At 48.6% G+C, this 17871-nt stretch overlaps 1 protein-coding gene across 1 annotated transcript in view; it reads left to right on the plus strand.

Moving 5' to 3' along the window:
- The window catches only part of ubap2a (ubiquitin associated protein 2a), a 253109-nt gene that overhangs the window by 26190 nt on the left and 209048 nt on the right, over positions 1–17871 (plus strand). The window contains 1 exon segment of the mRNA XM_072497225.1: positions 828–958. Coding sequence (XP_072353326.1) covers positions 828–958 — 131 coding nt within the window.

A 17871-nucleotide genomic window follows, 5' to 3' on the forward strand; every position in this document is an offset into this window, starting at 1 on the left:
TTGAACTTGGCCCCAATCAATTGGGCCATTTCTTGATCATTCCTATTGATTTTGTCCAATAAAATGGGTGGGTGCGTCCTAGGTGGCCGTTGGCCTGCTTTGTTTCGGTCTCCTCTGGCGCCGGGGTGTCTGCCTTAGTATCGGTTACTCAAATGTTACTCTTTTTTTTGTTCCCGGAGATGGGCCATTAGTATGCTAATGGTCCTACAGTTTTGGTCTTGTCTGGGAGCTGCGGCTCCAATATACGAGCTCTGAACCTGCTTGTTTTCTCAGCATTGTCCATTTTCCCTGCAATCTTTGCAAAGTGTCCATTTTGTAATCGGGAAGTGGCCATCCCAGATGGCTGCAGCTCATGCACAATAATCTAGGTTGAATTTCACATGTGCTGTTATTTTAAAAACATGTTAGAGTACCCAATTCATTTTTTCCAATTGAGGGGCAATTTAGCGAGGCCAATCCACCTACCCTGCACATCTTTGGGCTGTGGGGGGAAACCCACACAAACACTGGGAGAATGTGCAAATTCCACACTGACAGTGACCCAGAGCTGGGATTGAACCTGGGACCTCGGTGCCATGAGGCAGCAGTGCTGCCCCCAGAGTGCTGTTATTGAAGGCGCTGTATGTGAACTTCTTGACCTCGTACCTCTTTCAATTTGCCTATCAATCTACTTATTTCAAGCCATTTGAAATGTTTTTTGTCTCCGAATCATGAAATAACACATTTCCTACTTTTGATTTTTGCACTGATTCTAAAATTGGTTCCTATTGGAGTTGTGATTTTTGCTGCATAATACATTCAAGTTGTAACGTTGATTTCTTTTTCAGATTTTCTATTTTGTACATACATTGTTTTGTATATACTGTATATGATGACTTCGGTGGGCAATGACCGATCCCGTGGAACTCGGGACAAGATGCAAACTCAAACATGTGCACAGATACAGAAACCAGTACAGGTAAGAATGTAAGAAATAGGAGTTGGCAATTCAGCCCCTTGAGCCTGCTCCACCATTAAATAAGATCTGGCTGATCTAATTTCTTGCCTCAACTCCACTTTCCTTACAATATATATTATTGACTTGGATGCAGGGATAGAAGGTGCCATAGCCAAATTTGAAGATGATACTGAAATAGATGGGATAACCCTTCAACCCATTACTAATTAAAAATCTGTATCTCAGTGCAATGGGGGGAGTAAAGCAGCTAGGAGGGATGCTGCTGCTATGGTCAAGGGCGAGCTGGAGCGAGTAGAGGGGGATGGGACGGGGGTCTGCCGCTGTGGGGAACGGGCTGGGTGTGGGGTGCGGGCGCGTGGTGGCTGGCCAAGGAGGGGGGGGGGGGAAGAGAAAGAGGTCGGGTGTTTCATTCGGGGCTGGATGCCAAAAATCAGGGGGTGGCGATCTTGGTGGGAAAGAGGGTGTCGCTCGAGGCGTCAAGCATTGTGACAGACAATGGCGGCAGGTACGTAATGGTAAGCTGCAAGGGGAGAGGGTGGTGCAGGTCAACGTGTACGCCCCGATCTGGGACGATGCGGGTTTTATGCGGTGCATTTTGGGTCAGATCCCGGACTTGGAAGTGGAGGGCCTGATAATGTGGGGGGGGGGGGGGGGGGGGAACGACGACTTTAACATGGTGTTGGATCCGTCACTGGATCGCTCCAGGTCTAGGACGGGTAGGAAGCCGGTGGCGGCTAAGGTGCTGAGGGAGTTTATGGACCAGATAGGAGGGGTGGACCCTTGGAGATTTGCAAGGCCGGGGGCTAGGGAATTTTCATTCTTCTCGCATGTTCATGAGGCTTATTCCCGGATTGACTTTTTTATTATGAGCAGGGCGCTGATAGCGTGAGTAGAGGATACTGAGTACTCGGCGATAGCCATTTCGGATCACTCCCCGCATTGGGTAGACTTAGAGCTGGGGGAGGAGAGGGACCAGCGCCCGTTGTGGCGCTTGGAGGTGGGGCTGTTGGCGGACGAGGAGGTGAGTGAGCGGGTCCGAGGAAGCATAGAGAGATACCTGGAAGCCAACGATAACTGGGAGGTCCGAGTGGGGATGGTCTGGGAGGCGCTGAAGGCGGTGGTTAGGGGAGAGCTGATCTCCATGAGGGCCCACAAGGAGAGGAGAGAGCAGAGGGAGAGGCTGGTGGGGGAGATGGTGAGGGTAGACAGGAGGTATGCGGAGGTGCCGGTGGAGGGACTGTTGAGGAAGAGGCGTAGCCTCCAGGCCAAATTCAACCTGTTGACCACCAGGAAAGTGGAGCTGCAGTGGAGGAAGGCCCAGGGGGCGATTTATGAGTATGGCGGAAAGGCAAGTTGGATGCTGGCGCTTCGGAAGTGGGATGCAGCTAGGGAGATCGGGGGAGTTAAGGATAGGGGAGGGAGTGTGGTACGGAGTGGGGTTGACATCAATGGGGTTTTCAGGGACTTTTATGAGGCATTGTATCGGTCCGAGTCCCCATTGGAGGAGGGAGGGATGGACCGCTTTCTGGACCAAGTGAGGTTTCCGAAGGTGGAGGAGGGACTGGTAACGGGATTGGGGGCCCTGATTGGGCTGGAGGAGCTGGCCAAAGGGATAGGGTGCATGCAGGTGGGGAAGGCACCGGGGCCGGATGGTTTCCCGGTCGAATTCTACAAGAAATATGTGGACCTGTTGGGCCCGTTGCTAGTTAGGACCTTCAATGAGGCAAGGGATGGGGGGGCTTTGCCCTGACGATGTCCCGGGCACTGATCTCCTTGATCCTGAAGCGGGACAAGGATCCCCTGCAATGTGGGTCTTACAGACCGATTTCCTTACTAAATGTAGATGCCAAGGTGCTGGCGGAGGTCTTCGCCACGAGAATTGAGGATTGTGTGCCGCAGGCGATCCACAAAGACCATACTGGATTCGTGAAGGGGAGGCAGTTGAACGCAAATGTGCGGAGGCTCCTGAACGTTATTATGATGCCGGTGAGGTAGGGTGAGGCGGAGATAGTGGTGGCGATGGACGCTGTGAAAGCCTTCGATAGAGTAGAGTGGGGATACTTGTGGGAGGTGCTGAAGAGGTTAGAGTTTGGGGAGGGGTTTGTCAGGTGGGTTAGGTTGTTGTACGAGGTCCAGATGGCGAGTGTGGCCACGAACAAAAGGAGGTCTGAGTACTTTCGGTTGCATCGAGAGATGAGGCAGGGGTGTCCCCTCTCCCCCCTGCTTTTTGCACTGGCGATTGAACCCCTGGCTGTGGCACTGAGGGAGTTGAGGAACTGGAGGGGGCTGGTGCGGGGCGGGGATGAGCATAGGGTGTCGCTCTATGCGGACAACTTGCTGCTATATGTGGCGGACCCGGTGGGGGGAATGCCGGAGGTAAGGAGGATCCTCGGGGAGTTCGGGGAATTCTCAGGGTGCAAGCTCAACATGGGGAAGAGCAAGTTGTTTGTGGTTCACCCAGGGGACCAGGAGAGGGCGATTGGCGAGCTCCCACTAAAAAGGGCGGAGAGGAGCTTCAGGTACTTGGGGGTCCAGGTGGCCAGGAGCTGGGGGGCCCTGCATAGACTTAATTTCACGAGGCTAGTGGAGCAAATGGAGGAGGAGTTCAAGAGGTGGGATGCGTTGCCGCTGTCCCTGGTGGGTAGGGTGCAGTCAGTTAAGATGGCGGTGCTCCCAAGATTTTTGTTCCTGTTCCAGTGCCTCTCCATATTTATCCCGAAGGCCTTTAGGCAGGTCAACAGGAGCATAACGGGGTTTGTGTGGGCGTGAGGGACTCCCGAGGGTGAGAAGGTGTTCCTGGAGCGGAGTAGGGCGGGGGGGGGGGGGGGGGGGCGTTGGCACTGCCCAACCTCTGTGGGTAGTACTGGGCCGCCAATGCGGCCATGGTGCGCATGTGGGTGATGGAGGGGGCTGCATGGACGAGGCTGGAGACGGCGTCCAGTGAGGGTACGAGTCTGGATGCGCTGGCAACTGCGCCGCTGCCGCTCCCTCCAATGAGATATACCACGAGCCCGGTAGTGACGGCTACCCTCAAAATCTGGGGGCAGTGGAGGCGGCACGGGGGAAGTCGGGGCCTCTGTGGACCCCAATACGGGGGAACCACCGGTTTGTTCCAGAGAGAATAGATGGAGGGTTCTCGGGGTGGCACAGGGCAGGGATAAGAAGGTTGGGGGACCTGTTTGTGGACCCCCCCCCCCCCCCCCCCCCCCCCGAACACCTTCAGATATTTACAGGTAAGGTCGTTTGTCAGACAGCAAGTGGTAGAATTCCCGCGGCTGCTGCCACGCACTGTACAAGACAGGGTGCTCTCGGGGGTTGGAGTGGGGAAGATCTCGGCAACTTACCGGGTGATGTAGGAGGAGGAGGAGGAGGCCTTGGTGGTGGAGTTGAAAGGTAAGTGGGAGGAGGAGTTGGGAGAGGAGATCGAAGAGGGAACGTGGGCAGATGCCCTGGGGAGGGTGAACTCTTCCTCTTCATGCACGAGGCTCAACCTCATACAGTTTAAGGCGCTGCACAGGGCACACTTGACCGGGACAAGGATGAGCCGGTTCTTTGGGGGCGAGGACAGGTGTGTTCGGTGCTCGGGGATCTCAGCAAATCACACCCATATGTTCTGGGCATGCCCAGCGCTGGAGGAATTTTGGAAAGGCGTGGTGAGGACAATGTTGGGGGTGGTAGGATCGAGGGTCAAGCCGGGCTCGCAATATTTGGGGTTGCAGGGGAGCCGGGAGTGCAGGAGATGAAAGAGGCCGGTATTCTGGCCTTAGCGTCCCTGGTAGCCCGGCAAAGGATTATTCTTCAGTGGAGGGATGCGAGGCCCCCAAGCGTGGAATCCTGGATCCACGATATGGCAGGGTTTATTAAATTGGAGAGGGTGAAATTCGCCTCAAGGGGATCGGTACAAGGGTTCTTTAGGTGGTGGCAACCGTTCTTGAACTTCCTGGCAGAGCGGTAGACAATGGTCAGCAGCAGCAACCCGGGGGGGTGGGGCGGGGGGTTCTATTTTATTTTTGTTTATTTACCCTGGGGGATCTGAGGCGGTTTATATATTATGTTTGCTTTGTGTTAATTCGGGGTATTTATTTATTATTTATAGGCTGAGGGGGCCACGGGGGTTGTTTTCTTTGTTCTGTATTTAATTCTAATGGGTTTCTTTTTCATTCTGTTGTTGATATTTTGTGACAAGCCTAAAGAATTATTTAAAAAAGAAAAAAAAATCTATCTCCAATTTGCTCATGTCCCAGCATCCACTGCAGTCTGGGCTAGTGAATTCCACAGATTCACGACCCTTTGAGAGAAGTAATTTCCCCTCATCCCTCTTTTAAATCTACTACCCTTATCCTAAAACTATGACTTCTCATTCTAGATTGCCCATAAGAGGAAGCATCTGCTCTACATCTACTTGGTCAATACTTTTTTATATCTTGTATACCTCAATTGTATCTCTTGATTTGTAAGTTGCAAGAGTATAGGCCTAAACTGCTTAAGCTCTCTTCATAAGACAAACCCCATATCTCTGGAATCAACTTCGTGACCTCCTCTGTGCTGCCTTTGATGGAACTATATCCCTCATAAAGGGGCCAAAACTGTATTCCAGGTGCGGTTTCACCAATGCAACAACATGTTTATACTCTTATTCTTTAGCTCTAAATGCCAAAGTTCCATTAGTCGCCTTTATTACCTGCTGTACTTGCATACTAGATTTCTGCAATTCATGCATGAGGATACCCGGATCCCTCTGCATTGAAGCACTGAGGTTTCTCTCCATTTAGATCAGTTGCCTTTCCAGTTTTACAACCAGAATTGATAAACTCTCTCTTGTATGTGTTAAACTCCACCTACTAAATTTTGGCCCACTCATCTAATCGATCTATATGTATTTGTAAATTTCTTATTTCCTCATTGAAATTTCTTTTTTTTTTATAAAACTAATTTTTATTCACATTTTCACAAGATATCAACAACAAAATACAGAAATAAAAGAACAACCCCCCCCCCCATACATAAATAATAAATTAACAGCCTTCATCACGGCAAAGGCAAAAATACACGCCCACTCAAGAAAACGAACCCCTCCCCCCATATACATAAATAATAAATTAACAGCCTTCATCACCACAAAGGCAAAAATACACGCCCACTCAAGAAAACGACCCCCCCCCCCCCCCCCCCCCCGGTTGCTGCTGCTGACCATCTTTTAATGTTCTGCCAGGAAGTCTAGGAACGGTTGCCACCGCCTGAAGAACCCTTGCACCGATCCCTTTAAGGCAAATTTCACCCTCCAATTTAATAAGCCCTGCCATAGCGCTGATCCAGGATTCCATGCTTGGGGGCCTCGCATCCCTCCACTGAAGAAGAACCCTTAGCCAGGCTACCAGGGACACACAGGCCAGAATTCCAGCCTCTTTCGCCTCCTGCATTCCCGGCTCCTCTGCCACCCCAAATATTGCGAGCCCCCGACAGCATCCTGTCCTGGACCCTGCGTGGCGGCAACAGTGCGAACTCCACCACTTGCCGCCGAACAAACGCCCGTACCTGCATATATCTGAAGGTGTTCCCTGGGGGGGAGCCTAAACTTCTCCTCCAGCTCACCCAGGCTCGCAAACTTCCCGTCCACAAACGGGTCCCCCATCCTTCTAATAACTACCCTGTGCCAGCTCAGAAACCCTCCGTCCATCCTCCCCGGGACAAACCGATGGTTCCCCCGAATCGGGGACCCCACCTACCCTGCACATCTTTTGGGTTGTGGGGGTGAGGCCCACGCAGGCACGGAACCTATTGGCGTTTTTAATGCAAATCATAGTTTTAAAAAAATAAAAAATTCAGAGTACCCAATTATTTTTTTTCCAGTTAAGGGGCAATTTAACGTGGCCAATCCACCTAACCTGCACATCTTTGGGTTGTGGGGGTGAAACCCACGCAGACACTGGGAGTGTGCATACTCCACACGCTTGATAGAGTTTTTCGAAGATGTCACAAAGATGATTGATGCAGGTAGGGCAGTGAATGTTGTCTATATGGACTTCAGTAAGCCCTTTGACAAGGTCAATGTAGACTAGTACAAAAGGTGAAGTCACACGGGATCAGGGGTGAGCTGGCAAGGTAGATACAGAACTGGCTAGGTCATAGGCAGAGAGTGGCAATGGAAGGGTGCTTTTCTAATTGGAGGGCTGTGACTAGTGGTGTTCTGCAGGGATCAGTGCTGGGACCTTTGCTGTTCGTAGTATATATAAATGATTTGGAGGAAAATGTTACTGGTCTGATTAGTTAAGTTTGCAGACGACAAACGGTGGAATCGCGGTAGCGATGAGGACTGTCTGAGGATACAGCAGGATTTAGATCGTTTGGAAACTTGGGCGGAAAGATGGCAGATTGAGTTTAATCCGGACAGATGTGAGGTAATGCATTTTAGAAGGTCTAATGCAGGTAGGGAATATACAGTAAATGGTAGAACCCGCGAGTATTGAAAGTCAGAGAGATCTAGGTGTACAGGTCCACAGGACACTGAAAGGAGCAACACCGGTGGAGAAGGTAATCAAGAAGGCATACGGCATGCTTGCCTTCATTGACCGGGGCATTGAGTATAAGAATTGGCAAGTCATGTTGCAGCTGTAGAGGACCTTAGTTAGGCCACACTTGGAGTATAGTGTTCAATTCTGGTCGCCACACTACCAGAAGAATGTGGAGGCTTTAGAGAGGGTGCAGGAGAGATTTACCAGAATGTTGCCTGGTATGGAGGGCATTAGCTATGAGGAGCGGTTGAATAAACTCGGTTTGTTCTCACTGGAACGACGCAGATTGAGGGGCGACTTGATAGAGGTCTTCAAAATTGAGGGGCATAGACAGAGTGGATAGTCTGAGGCTTTTCCCCAGGGTAGAGGGGTCAATTACTAGGGGACATAGGTTTAAGGTGCGAGGGGCAAGATTTAGAGAAGATGTACGAGGCAGGTATTTTTACACAGAGGGTAGTGGGTGCCTGGAAATCGCTGCCGGAGGAGGTGGTGGAAGCAGGGATGGTAGTGACATTTAAGGGGCATCTTGACTAATACGTGCATAGGATGGGAATAGAGGGATACGGACCCAGGAAGTGTAGAAGATTTTAGTTTAGACGGGCAGCATGGTCGGCGCAGGCTTGGAGGGCCGAAAGGCCTGTTCCAGTGCTGTACTTTTCTTTGTTCTTTGTTCTTTTAACATACTCCACACAGACCATGACCCAGGTCGGGAGTTGAACCCGGGTCCTCAGCGCTGTAGTCCCAGTGCTAACCACTGTGCCATATGCCACCCTAATGCAAATTATAGTTAATCTTCCATTTCCTTAAACCTCCTCCAGAAATTTCAAATTCCCGTTCCCATTCTTGCACTGAACTTGTTGAACATCTCCCTTTCTATCTCTTTGCTCTGGTCCCTTTCCCATCCTGTCCAATCAAAGCCCTAAATTCGTACCCCAAATCCAAAGAATGTCAAACTTGATGCGCCTGACTCATGAATGTTCTGAATGGATTGCCGTAACCAAAACACCCTTGTTCTCCAGTTGAATGCTACTTCTGGGGCCCGGTTTAGCTCAATTAGCTAGTTTGTGATTATCATAGAATTTACAGTGCAGAAGGAGGCCATTCGGCCCATCGAGTCTGCACTGGCTCTTGGAAAGAGCACCCTACCCAAAGTCAACACCTCCACCCTATCCCCATAACCCAGCAACCCCACCCAACACTAAGGGCAATTTTGGACACTATGGGCAATTTATCATGGCCAATCCACCTAACCAGCACATCTTTGGACTGTGGGAGGAAACCGGAGCACCCGGAGGAAACCCACGCGCACACTGGGAGGATGTGCAGACTCCGCACAGACAGTGACCCAAGCCGGAATCGAACCTGGGACCCTGGAGCTGTGAAGCAATTGTGCTATCCACAAGGCTACCGTGCTGCCCCTCGCCTGCAGTGTGGTAATCCTCAGGTTAAACCAGGGTCAGCGCTCCCCATAAAAGCGGAAAGCAGCAATGGTCATCTGGGGCTAAGATGACTTGGCGTACCTAGTGCTGGTTCTCCACAATTATGCCAACGGACAAGAAGCAGCATTGGCTGCCTATCATCCAATTTTTCAAATCTATTGCTCTCCATGTTCATTGCCTCCCTATCCTCCCTGTTTTCCAGCCCAACATTCCAGTGCACCCTCTGCTTTTGGTTTCTCATTTACTCAGTTCTCTTCTATTCAGTTTTCCCCTTTGTACGATGTTCAAGCAACGTCACCTGATATGCTTATTCTGGGGTTCCCCATGCTGAAGGCCACCTGTCCATCCTTTGGAAACCTTTATTGCCATGCATTTTTATTTCTTCTTTGGGTATGGACCAGGCCATTATTTATTGTCCATCTCCAATTGTCTTTGAAAGAGGTGGTGAGCCACTGTCTTGTACCACTGCAGTCATTGTGGAGTAGGTGCACCTACAGTGCTGTTCATGTGACCGCCTTCTGTATCAGCCCATCAGGTTTGCACCGACTCTTCGAAAGAGTGCCCTAACTAGGCCCAATCCCCACCCTATCCCTGTAAACCCACCTAACCGTTGGACACTAAGGAGCAGTTTAGCATGGCCAATCTAACTAACCTACACATCTTTGGACTGTGGGAGGAAAATCCATGCAGACACTGGGAGAATGTGCAAACTCCACAGTCACCCAAGGTCAGGATTGAATACGGTCCCTGACATTGAGAGGCAGCAGTAGTAAAAGAAGTGAATGTATAAGATGGTGGGGTGTCAGTCATGCGGGTTGGTGTTGAGCTTGAGTGTTGGAACTGCACTCCAAGCAATTTATGAATATTCCATCACATTTTTGCTTTGTAATTTTGGGGGAGGGGATGTCAAGAGCAGTGTCCAAGAACTTCCGGTGACGGCGGGCAGGAGGCGGCCGCACAATGGAGGGCTCCCGTTTGGCAACGGCATTTTCGGGGCTTTAAGCCCGGTCCCAGGGTCCGCGGAGGCGGCAGAAGCAGGGAGAAGGCACAGTGAAGACACAGGAGGAAAAAATGAACAAAGAAAAATGTCGAGGGTGAGCAAGAAAACGGCCAAAAAAAAAAACAGCTGGAGGTCTGTCGGGGAGTGGAAAGGTCACCGTGGGGTCATCAGGAAAAATGCAGGCTGGAGCACCAGGGAAGGCCGCACTGCTTACGGCAGGAAAAATGGAGGCTGGAGCACCAGGGAAGGCCGCACTGCTTACGGCTGAAGAAATAACTAAGGTGATGGCTGCGGAATTTGAAAAGCAGTTGGTGCAGATTGCAAAATGCATGGAGACGGTGAGGAAGGAGATTAGGGAGGTTGAGTGTGCTGGTGGAGGAGGCGGTTTCCCCGGTGAGGACGGAGGTGGCGAGCGAAGTGGCGGAGGTGCGAGAGCAAGGGGAGGCGCTGAAGGAAGTGGAGGAGATGTTATTGCAGCACGGTGATCAACTTGCCTCGATGGGGAAAGAGATGTGGAAGGTGATGGATACGAACAAGGATCTAGGAGGAAAAATGGAATCCTGGAAAATAGATCCAGGCGACAGAACTTGAGGATTGTGGGGCTGCCCGAAGGAGTTGAAGGACCGAAGCCGACTGAGTATTTTGCCGTGATGCTGGCAAAACTATTGGGGGAGGGGGAGGACCCCTCCCGATATGAACTGGATCGGGCTCATCGGTCGTGGAGGCCTGTACCAAAGGCGAGTGAGCCGCCAAGGGCAGTGACTCTGTGCTTCCGTAGGTACAGGGTGAAGGAGAAGGTCCTGAGCTGGGCCAAGCAGAAGCGGGTAATGCAGTGGGCTGGAGCTGGTATACGTGTATACCAGGACTTTACGGTGGAGCTGGCAAGGAGGCAGGCTGCCTTCAACTGGGTGAAGAGGGCACTGTACATTAGCAAGGTGCGGTGCGACATTGTATATCCAGCGAAGCTGAGGGTGACTTACAAGCTCAGGGACTTTTATTTTGGAACGGCGGAAGCAGTAGAGGAGTTTGCGAAAGCAGAAGGACTGTGGCAGAACTGACAAATTGAGGAATGGCCATGTGCCGATGTAACCTCATGACTATTTTCTTTTTTTGTATCACTGCATGTGGGTGTAAAGGCTAATGGAACCAATGTGGTATATATTTGGACAAGAGAAGGGACGGGACTTTCACTCGAAATGAGGGTTCTTTGGGGTGTAGGTGGATATGTGGGGTTTGTGTGCTAAAAGGGGATCTTTGGGCTTTCCTAAGGCCGGGCAGGTGGGAAAGGGACCCGGGTGGGGGCCTCCACGCTGGCCGGTTTAAGCTGGCCAGTGAATGGGAGTGAGGTGGGGGGGAGGGGCTGCGGCCATCGGAGCCTGGCAGAACAGGGTCCGAGTGGTCTAGCCGGGGTGGAAAGTTGGGGGGGAAGGAACTGAGGTTGGGAGGAGGAGTTTTACAAGAGGCAGTGGATGGGAGGAGCTGGGGTTTGGGGGGGGGGGGGGGGGGAGGAGGAGGAGGAGGAGGAGGGGGGGGAGCTGTGTAAGATTAAGGGTGACTACGGGTAATCCCTGATTCCTTTTGTCATTTGTTTATGTAAACATGCGGGTTGAGGTTTGGGGGTTGGTGGGTAGATGGGATCGTTGGTATTATGGGGACTGACATATCTTACTGATTATTGTTGATGGATGTAAATGTGGGAGAAAATGTGAAAAAGGAGGAGAATAAAATTTAAAAAAAAAAAAAAAAAAAAGTGGAGCAGTGTCCAAAATACACAGGTGTGGTGGGCATGCTTGCCCATGATGTCACAAGTAGCTGTGACAAAGCAAAGTCAGGAGAAAAATTCAAGCCAAATAAATGATTGTGTCTTGCCTGTGGTCCAGGGCTGAATAATTATAATTGCAACCATCCTACTGACAGCGGGGAAAATTGCTGAGTTTGATTGGGGGAGCAGGAAGCTGCCCTTCCAATCATGGATATTCTCTCCCTGATCTAGCTCCTCCAATCAAAGGTTCCCTCATTCTCGCTCCTGCTCCTCCAGAGACCGAGTCTATGATTGGAGCAAACAACAATGGTAGGATGAAAGGAACCTGTGATTGGAGGAGCTGGAACAGCAGTATGGAAAACAATGAATTGAAAGCAAAGGAACATTCCCAAGAGAGAGAGTGAAACAATTCTCTTCAGAGCAGAATCTCCGACATTGGGAGAAAATTGGCGATTTTTTACACTATTTCCCTCCCTTTGGAATTACCTCCTATTCTTTCAGTTGAGTTTTTTTTTATCTAAGGGGTCAGTGGCTGTTTCTAGCAGCTGCCAGGGAGGATTCCACTGAGGTCAATCTTATTAAATTTAAAAATAACATGTCCAGGGCAGCACGGTGGAGCAGTAGTTAGCACCATGTCTCACGGCACCGAGGACCAGGTTTCGATCCTGGCCCTGGGTCACTGTCCAGGTGGAATTTGCACATTCTCCACAACTTCATGTTTTTTAAATTTAGAGTACCCAATTCTTTATTTCCAACTAAGGGGCAATTTAGTGTGGCCAATTCACCTACCCTGCGCATCTTTTTGGATTGTGGGGTGAGCCCCACGCAGACACGGAGAATGTGCAAACTCCACACGGGCAGTGACCCGTTGCCGGGATTGAACCTGGGTCCTCGGGAGCTATGAAGCAGCAGTGCTGCACCATTATATTTTCCATAATAACCTTCGATGTGCCACCTTACCAAATGCCTTCTGGAAATCCCAAGTACAGCAAGCCTACAAGTTCCTTTATCCACAGCACATGTTCCTCCTTCAAAGAACAATATTAAATTGGTTAAACATGATTTTCCCTGGGTGGCGCAGTGGTAGCACTGCTGCTTCACGCCGCCAGGACCTGGGTTCAATCCAGGGTCCATGTCTGTATGGAATTTGCATATTCTCCCCGTGTCTATGTTGGTTTTCCTCCCCACAGCCCAAAAGATGTGCAGGATAGATGAATTGGCCATCCTAAATTGCCCCTTTCACAAAACCATGCTGTTCTTCCTGACTACCTGAGTTTCTCTAAATGGCCAAACATAGCCTCAATGAAACGCCTTACTCCACAGCAGACGTCAAGCTAATTGGCCTATAGTTTTCAGACCCTCTCCCTTCTTGCATAGAGGTGGTATTTGTTACTTTTCAGTTTGATGGAACCTTTTCAGATCGAAAGAATTAAAAAAAAATTAGCACCAATGCATCTACCTCATTATGAAATGAAAATTGCTTATTGTCACAAGTAGTCTTCAAATGAAGTTATAAGACCTATGATGAAGTCTATCAGAATCCGGAGACATGTCAAACCTGCAGGCTCCATCAGTCTGCTCAGCCTGACGTCCCCAGTAGTTCGTCTTTCCCTTCCACCTCCTGATTTCCAGCTATTGCTGGCATGTTTTTTGTATCTTCTATAATGAAAACAAACAAAATATTTGTTCATTTCATCTGCCATTTCCTTATTATCCACTAACCCCTCACTCTCACTTGGGAGGATCAACACTATTTTAAATAACCGTTGAAACTCTGTTTTTATGCTTCCTTTTGTTTTCCATTTCGTTCTCCTGATTAATCTTTTTGTCATTCTCTGCTGTTCTTCTAACCACCCATCTTTGCGCAGTTATGTATTTTTCCTTGTGTTTGATGTTTTTCTTAATTACTTTAGTTAACCACAAATATTGGGTCCACCTCTTAAAATTTTTATTTATAGTATGAATATATTTATTCTGAGACATCCCCTTTTTAAAAAAAAAAAAATTGCCACTGCCTCTCAATTGATCTATTCTCTAGCCTCATTCCAGTTCACTTCAGCTAGCTCAACTTTCAAGCCCACATAGTTGCCCCAGTTTAAGATATTAGTCTTAGATCGACTCTTCTCTCTTTCATACTGGATGTAAAATTGAATCATGTTGTGGTTGCTGACACCTAGGGGTGCCTTTACTCAAGGTAATTTGTTAATCTGGTCACATGGTGCCAAGTGTGAAGTAGCACATTTTGTAACGAATCTCAATCATTCTATGAACTCATCCAGGCTACTAATGCCAATCCAATTTGTTCATTTTATATTTTGCCTAAAATCACCCATGGTTATTACTGTCCCTTTATTACAAGCCCCCAACATTTTTTTAAAATATAAATTTAGAGTACCCAATTATTTTTCTTTTCCAATTAAGGGGCAATTTGGCGTGGCCAATCCACCTAATCAGCACATCTTTGGGTTGTGAGGGTGAAACCCACGCAGGGACGGAGAGAATGTGTAAACTCCACACGGATAGTGACCCAGGGCCGGGGTTCGAACCCGGGTTCTCAGCGCCGTAGTCCCAGTGCTAACCACAGCATCTTACATTTCTTCTTGCATATCTTGTCCTACATTGTGGTTACTGTTGGGGTGTTTGTAGACCGCTCCCACTAGTCACTTCTGTTTCCTACTGTTCTTCATCTCCATTCAAACTGTTCTACATTTTGATTTCCTGAACCTTGCAATGATGCGATCCTTAATTAACAGTGCTACCCCTCCACCTTTTCATGGCTTCGTATTCTTATTGAATGTCAATTAATCCTTGGTATTCAAGACCCAATCTTTGTCATACTATAGCCAGGTCTCCGTAATGGCTATCAGATCACATTTATTTAAATGCGCATATCAATTAATTTACTTTGTTGTGAATGCTATGTGCATTCAGATGCAGAGCCTTAAGTTTTGTCTTTTTGTTTTATTTGTAACATCCAATTTTGACTGCTGGTGTATTTTCTTTCTGCCCATTTCCCAAAATACTATTTTGCCTGCCTTGACTCTAACCCTTGGTTTCCCTCCATGGAGTGCCACCTTGCTGTGGTGGAGAGGCTGGAGTGTTGAGTTGATCATGAGAGGAATACCATCGGGAGTCTTAAATTCCTGGCAGGGCCTCCCATGACTAAGATCAGAGGGGGAGGAACCAGACGAAGGGCAATCTAAAACAAGTTCTCAACGACACATCAAGTGGAAGATATTTGTATAATATCAATGGCGGATGAAGGTGGCAGCAGTAGGACAATCCCCAGAAATCGAGGTTCCCTTCCATTGGAACGGGACCCACTTTCTGTCAAGGACCGTGCCTGCTGACGTGCAACAGCATACCCGCGTTAAAATATGTCTTGCACCAGATGTCTACCAAGAGGAAACCAACACCCACCAAGTTGCAGCAGGGCAAAATCTGGGGTCTCTCTGTATCAAGATCAATGGTGAAACCCTCCCAAACGTGGAACATTTCCCCTACTTAGAGGGCCACCTCTCATCTAAGCACACATTTATGCGAAAAGCCAATATCGTAACCTATCCACGATTGCTCCCTTGGGGCGTCTTAAGAATGAACGTGTTCAACGACCGGGACATCAATGCTGATACCAAGATCTTAGTCTACAAGGCAGTCATCCTCCCAACTCTTCTATTTGGCTGAGAAACTTGGGCTACATACAGGCACCACCTCAATAAAAATAAAATAAATAAATAATAAGGCCTTGGAGGTACCATCAACCGTGTCTGAGACAGATTCTCCTCATCTGCTTGGAGGACGGGAGTACTAATATTAGAGCCTCTGAGGAAGCCAGGGGCATCTGCATAGAGGCCATGATTATCCTAAACTAACTCCGCTGGTCCGGCTATGTATTTAGGCGCAAGAATTTCAAATGCCAAAGCAATCATCTTGCTCAGCTACAGGAAGGCTCCCGAAATAGGAGGACAAAGGAAGCACCTCAAAGACACCCTGAAGGCTTACCTCAAGAAATGCAACATAGACATCAATGTGTGGGAGGCCTTGGATCAGAAGAGACCTACTTGGAGGAACCTCCTGATTGAAGGGACACTTCGAGAATACCCAGCAGCTCGAGGAGGCCTGAGAAAGGAATACCAGTGATCTTGAGTCAAAGGACCAATCCCACCTCCTGGAAACACCAGCCAAGTGAGCAGTCAGAGATGCCACTTCTGATCGGGCGCTTCAGCCATGCAAGACTCTCAAAACCCATGACCAGTAACACAGCGGTTTCTTAGATGGACAGTCATGCTCATATAGTGGGTGATCACCAACGGAGACGCCTTGATTTTCTATATCTACCGAAGCTTGATCCCTCCCCATCCCCTTGTTTAATTTAAAGCCCTTTCTACATCCCTAGCTATGCGGCTTGCTGGAAAACTGGTCCGAGCATGGTCCAGGTTTAGACCACCCCAATGGTACAACCTCCATCTCCCCCAGTACTGATGCAAGCGATTCATGAACTCAACCCACTTCTCCCTCCATGAGTCTTTGAGGCACAGGTTAAAGATTTGGTTGCACAATGTTTGGAAGACTGGAGTCGCACATCTGAGTGCTGGATCTCCCTTCTTTGATGACCTTCTGAAAAAGCTAATTGCTGTGCCATGGAAAGTAAAAGTGGCTCCTAAACTCTCCCCATCAATAGCAATGACTGAAGATGTTGATGTTGATCGGGAGGGTTGGTGGAGGATTGTGGTTTCACTGAGTGAAAAGCCAACTCTTTTGTATGTGGAGTATGCTGTAGTAAGTACTATGTAACTGTTAAGGAATCATTGAGTAATTTACCCCGATGTTGTAACCCCGATATTGTATTGTGTTATATCCAAATAGTTTTTGAATTTAACATGAATAAATAAAATCGAATCGCTACCATTCTGAATTACATCATGAACACAGTAGACTTCTGAAAAGTATAGAAAAAGTTTAAGCTGATGGGCCATTGGATTTTGCTCTCAGTGGAAGCACTACAGGCCAGGGTGACAAAGTAGTTAGCCCTGTTGCCTCATCGCCAGGGACCCAGGTTCAATTCCAGCCGTGGACCATATTGTAGAGTGTGTACACTCTGTGGGTTTCCTCCTGGTACTCTGGTTTCCTCCCACAGTCCAAACGATGTGTAGGTTAGGTGGATTTGCCATGCTAAATTGCGCCAATCGTAATGCTTTTTTGGAGTGTTTGTGCAGACATGATCGGCTAAATGTCCGCGTCCTGCACCATAACAGTTGTGATTGTGATTCTATTCTTGTTTCACCTACCTGTGAAATCAGTTGGGGCACCCAAGTACTTGTTCATTGTTCTTCTGAATCACTGTCATTCCTGTCAGACTTTGAAAGGTAGAGGAAAAGTTTAAGCTAATGGGCCATTGGATTTTGCTCTGCGGAAGCACCACGGTAGAATTCTTAGCACCGCGGTAGAATTCTTCAGTAAAGTAACACTTTCTTACATGTTTAAAACAGGCTTGTTTCATTAAAATTTACTCTAGATAATTGGATCTCGGTGCTTTACTGTAAATGGAAGAAGAATTTGTGACATGCATAATTTTGAAGCACATTACCAAGAAAAAGTTATCTTCCGAGCTGTACTCACAACTGCGTTTGACCATTTCTGACCACTTGTGTTCCTCATTACCCACTTATCCTACTACAAAGAATCCTTCACCCCCCCCCCCCCCCCAAAAAAAGCCTATCCATCACAAGTTAGGGAGTGTAGTGGAATACTCTCCATTTGCCTGAATGAGTGCAGCTCCAACAAAAGTGCAATGCCATCTAGGACAAAGCAGCCCACTTGATTGGTATCCTTCTGCAAATATTCAGCCCCTCTACCACTGATGAACAGTGGCAGCCATATGTACCATCCTCAAGATGCACTGCAGTAATGCACCAAAGTTCCTTGAGCAGCACCTTCCAAACTGCATCGAGCAACAGATACCTTGGAACACCACCACCTGGAGGTTCCCATCCTTTTTCACCATCCTGATTTGAAATGTATCGCCATTCCTTCACTGTCGCTGGGTAAAAATCCTCAAATTCCCTCACTAACACCACTGTGGACATACCTACACCGTGGACTGCAGCAGCATATTCTGAAGGGCAAATAAGGATGGGCAATAAATGCTGGCCTCGTCAGCACCCACATCCTGCAAAATGAATTTTTAAGAAGGCCAGCCT

The sequence above is a fragment of the Scyliorhinus torazame genome, chromosome 3 (genome assembly GCF_047496885.1).
Source record: "Scyliorhinus torazame isolate Kashiwa2021f chromosome 3, sScyTor2.1, whole genome shotgun sequence".
Taxonomy (NCBI): Eukaryota; Metazoa; Chordata; class Chondrichthyes; order Carcharhiniformes; family Scyliorhinidae; genus Scyliorhinus; species Scyliorhinus torazame.